The sequence below is a fragment of the Onychomys torridus genome, chromosome 4, assembly GCF_903995425.1.
Source record: "Onychomys torridus chromosome 4, mOncTor1.1, whole genome shotgun sequence".
Lineage (NCBI taxonomy): Eukaryota > Metazoa > Chordata > Mammalia > Rodentia > Cricetidae > Onychomys > Onychomys torridus.
Genome location: NC_050446.1, coordinates 86,491,046 through 86,495,901, shown reverse-complemented (window position 1 = coordinate 86,495,901; position 4,856 = coordinate 86,491,046). Strand labels below are relative to the sequence as shown.

General features: G+C 39.7%; 1 protein-coding gene across 1 annotated transcript; it reads right to left on the bottom strand.

The window, feature by feature from the left end:
- Window positions 1-343: 343 nt before the first annotated feature.
- Window positions 344-1,306, bottom strand: LOC118582612 (olfactory receptor 4F15). The gene has a single exon (XM_036185612.1). The coding sequence runs from the start codon at window positions 1,304-1,306 to the stop codon at window positions 344-346; it is 963 nt and encodes a 320-aa protein (XP_036041505.1).
- Window positions 1,307-4,856: the final 3,550 nt, after the last annotated feature.

Below are 4,856 nucleotides of genomic sequence, written 5' to 3'. Positions count from 1 at the left end.
AGAGTATGTGACTGACTGTAATCTATATTTTAATAGAATAGTCTGTCTACTACAGAAAACTGATAAAATATTATTCTTTGATTTATGGCATAAAATTTCCTTAGATCATGGACTTCCAAGATGGTAAATTATAAAGGACACTGAATTGATCTTAATACTCTGATGTACAGAGTGTCAGTTATTAACACCATTTCTATTAGCTTAACCAATGCCACAACTTCATAGCAGATTTCTGGGCATGCAGCATTGCATACATCTCAGGAACATCTCTGACATTTCCTGGGACCTTTTCTGCAATGAGCACGATGGAGCATCTATAGTTCTGTCATCACAGTCGAACCTTTCATGACACTTTCCTGTAGTGCCTAAGATAGCTCCACAGTCTCCCCATTGCCACTTTCATGTCTTTGTTCCTGAATGTATAGATGACTGGATTCAAAAATGGAGTAATAAATGCATCAAAAATAGCAAGATATTTATCCAGGTGTGATGTTGGTGATGGCCATGTATAGAAAAACATCAGTGGCCCAAAGAATAAGACCACCACAGTGACATGGGCTGAAAGGGTGGACAGGGCCTTAGACAATCCACTAGAAGAATGTTTCCAAACAGTGAACAGAATGAAAATATAGGAAATGACCAGTAAGAGAAAGGAGCCCACAGAAATGAGCCCACTGTTGACAGTGACCATGAGCTCAAGCTCTTGAGTGTTTGTGCAGGCAAGTCTGAGGAGTCGGGGGAGGTCACAATAAAAACTGTCCAAGGTATTAGGACCACAGAAAGGCAAGTCTACCACAAACACCAATTGTACCACTGAGTGAATAAGGCCAATGACCCAGGAAGTGACTAAAAAGAATAGACACACACGTGGGCTCATGATGGTCAGGTAGTGCAGAGGCTTACATATGGCTACATATCGGTCAAAAGCCATGGCTATGAGCAGCACCATCTCCGTGCCCCCAACTGCATGACTGAAGAAGATCTGAGTGATACAGCCCCAGAAGGAGATGGTTTTGTGTTTCTTGAAAATGTCACAGATCATCTTAGGAGCTGTAATTGAGCAGAATATCATATCAATGACTGAGAGGTTAGCTAAGAGGAAGTACAGGGGGTTGTTTAGATGAGCGTCCAAAGTTACAGTGAGCACAATGACAAGATTGCCCATCATGCTCGCAAAGTAGAACAACAAAGTGAAGACAAAAAGTAGAAACTGAATCTCCCAAATATTAGTGATCCCGAGGAACACAAACTCTGATACCACAGAGCGATTCATTCCATGCATTGCTTCAGATGTCAGAACCAGCATTCATATTTGCTGAGGGAAGAAGGACAAAGAGAACAATTTACTTAGGCAAGAGTTAGTGTTTGAGAAAGAAAGCTTGTAGCTACAGAAGTAATTATTACATCCAAATTATGTGCAGCAAAATATTCTTTATCACATCCATGTACACTGGCTTCCTCTTAGATGGGCCAGTTGATTTCCACATGGTGTCATAGTTTTCAAAGCTACTACCGCTAAATTATTTCCACCACTAGACCTGTTTCTTCTCTGTTGTTGCTTAATATTAAGTGGATATTTTCTATTTTCTCTTGTCCAGGATAATCTACTTGGATGACAAAAAAAGTCATTTTTAAATCCCTTTGACCACAATTTCCAAAATTTCCACCATTGTATCATGCACTACACAAAGTCTAATTCTCAAACTCCAGGTGAACATGCCTTTGTTGGTGAAATCACAGCCTGGTGGAGTCTTCCCACACTCAACACTAGTTTTGATGTTAACTCGACACAAGACAGTCATCTGAGAGGAGCGAACCTCACTTGAGAAAATGCCTCCATAAGATCAGGCAGGAGGCAAGCTTACAGGGCATTTTCTCACTTAGTGATCAATGGGGGAGAATCTAGCTCATTGTGGGTGATGCCATCCCTGGGTTCTATGAAAAAGCAGGCTGAGCAAGCTATGAAGAGCCTCCATGACCTCTGTTCAGCTCCTGCCCTGTTTGAGTTCCTGTCCTGACGTCCTTTGATGATGAATAGTGATATGGAAGTATAAGCCAAATGAACCTTTCTTGCTTTCAATCATGCTGTTTCACTACAGTGGTGGTAACTCTACCTAAGACAGCGCCATTAGTATTTAGTTCACTTTGTCATTCATAATTGTATAACTGTCCATCTCCTGAACTGAAATGTAGCTTCTTGCTGTAGGTGTTGCTCAGTGGTAGAGTACTTTCTTAGCTTGTGTGAGGCCTGCTTGATCCCTGCAACTGCAAAATAAAACATAGTTTAATTTGATATGGAAATCATGTTTAGTTCACATGTATTGTTTCTACCACCATCATGTCACTAACAGGGACTCACAAAGCCTGATGACAAGTGCTTCACGCCTGCTGAAGGAAGGAAGAAATTCAGGGGACTGAGGGCTGACATTAGAGTTGAGAGTATGTTATAAGTCAGTTGTATGTAAATCAATAGTATGTAAATAGTATGCCAATTAGCGGCTATCACAAGATCCCAAGGTCATCCTGTACTTGTTTAACCACACAGAGAAAAGTTGTTTGGGAAACCTCTGTTGTAAAAATAATTATGAAGCCTCAGTGGTTCATTTAAAGAAGTCAATAGAAGGCATCTGATGTTTTAAAATGGAAGAAGTCATTTTACTTTATACCCATCACTTTATAACTATCGTTCACTTGCAATAAAGTCTATGTCTGGTCTAAAGGGTTGTGAGCTGAGACAAAAAACACCCTCTGCATACCCATTTGACTCCCAAAGGCAAGAATTACCTCACATAAAACAAAATACACTTGAATTGGGTAAAAGAAGAGCAAATAAAATATTGGGCAGAAAGAGCCACATTGTCTGTGTGTGTGTTTATGGACAGGGTGGATACTGAGTTATAAAGAGCATCAAAGCAACTAAGGACAGCGGTCAGATCACAGTACTAGGAAGAAGAGGATGACAGAGTTCTTTAGGGATAAGCATATCAGGTGCTGCAAGTGGACAGTGAGGTGATTTACACAGGAAGCAATTTCACCAAATATCGTGAAACTTCACACTAAGATCAAGATTTCCAGACTTGCAGTAAATGTTCTTCACAATAAACAGCTTTTCAGCTCTCTTTTTACTTATTTAGCATGTCTGGGGATCGAACCCAGGTTCTTTGCATGCTTTAAAAACAAGTGCTTTACCACTGAGTTATTTCTCAGCCCAATAAGCAGCTTTTATATTGGTTTCTGATTGCTGTAGTAAGAAACAGTCACAAATTTTGTGGCTTAAAACAGCTATCATAGCTGGGCGGTGGTGGTGCACGCCTTTAATCCCAGCACTCGGGAGGCAGAGGCAGGTGGATCTCTGTGAATTCGAGGCCAGCCTGGTCTACAGAGTGATTTCCAGGACAGGCACCAAAACTATACAGAGAAACTCTGTCTTGAAAAAACAAACAACCCCCAAACCCTTAAACAAACAAAACAAACAAACAAACAAACAAACAAACAAAACCCCAGCTATCCTGCCCTCAGCCCATTGTCCCAACCTCCACATCATTCACCTACCTCCTCATCCTCACTTACCCCACCACAGTTATAGTTTCAAATCAGGAAAGCTTATATGAGTCTTTGAATATAAAATTAAAGTATTGCCAGAAACTTTTTCTTTCTGAAGTTTCCAGAAGAGAATCTGTTTCCTTGTCATTTCCAGCTACAAAAGGCTGCCTGCATTTCTTGGTTCAGGGCACCACAATCCCAGCATCTACTATGAATCCTCTCAATCCTCCTCTCTTATAATTATCACTGGATTTGCATTGGACTGATCAATGATAACCTTAAATATTAAACTTCTTGAACCAATTATAGTCACAAAGTTGCCTTTTCCCTAAGGTAATATACACAGATCTGTGTTGAGGACATAAACATCCTTGAAGGACATTATTCTGTATGCCACACTATTCTAATGTGATAATGACAATGTTACAATGAAGCAATGAGTCTTATACTGTGGATTTCAGGTAGCTTGTCAGGATATTAAAAAGGATATTGAGGGGTGAGAAATATATAATGCATCCTATAATGCATATGCACTGTGAATATGCATAAAGAGTTTCTGACTCCACTAACACACAAGATGGACAACAAATGGCCATCAGGGATGAGTCAGTGGTAGTCAGTCAACCAATATGTTATCAGAGAAATTGTTGTGAAAGGTATGCAAATGACTTCTGAGTTTTTCTATGACTTTTCCTTGTTCATTAATTGAATAAATATTTTGAATACCCAGAGTGCCAGATACCATACTAAAGTTGTCAGGTGTAACACTGACATGAAATTCTTGACTTTGTGGAATCCATATTTAGTATAGAAAAAAAATGCAGTTTTAATATTAGATCTCCCTTTTTCAGAAGAGATAAGTACAGCGGAAGGAAGAAACTCTGTAATTCATTACCTGGGCCATCTCAAATCCTCTGCTTACATCAGAAAGTCTCTTCTAGGTGTTCTGACTTCTTTTTATCTGAATTCTTATGTGTATAGTTTCTATTACATGCTTTATTTTTCAAGGTCTCTATTTAATAATTGCGAATTGGTCTCTAGAAATGTCAGAAGCTACATCTATAAATCCTCACCTAACATGAACTGAGCAAGGATGATACCAAATAGACTTGCTAATGATGTGGAAAAGGGAAAGCCCCCGGCCGCCTCAACTGTACACCGAGAACTACACACAACTAAGGAATGCTGAGAGCAGGGGATATAATCTTCCCCAGTGAAGAGCACACCAACTGGATGCCCAATGGTCATCCCTGCAAATGCATACAAACAAGTAACATTGTATGCACTAAGCAGGTTGTGTTTATGTATTTAGG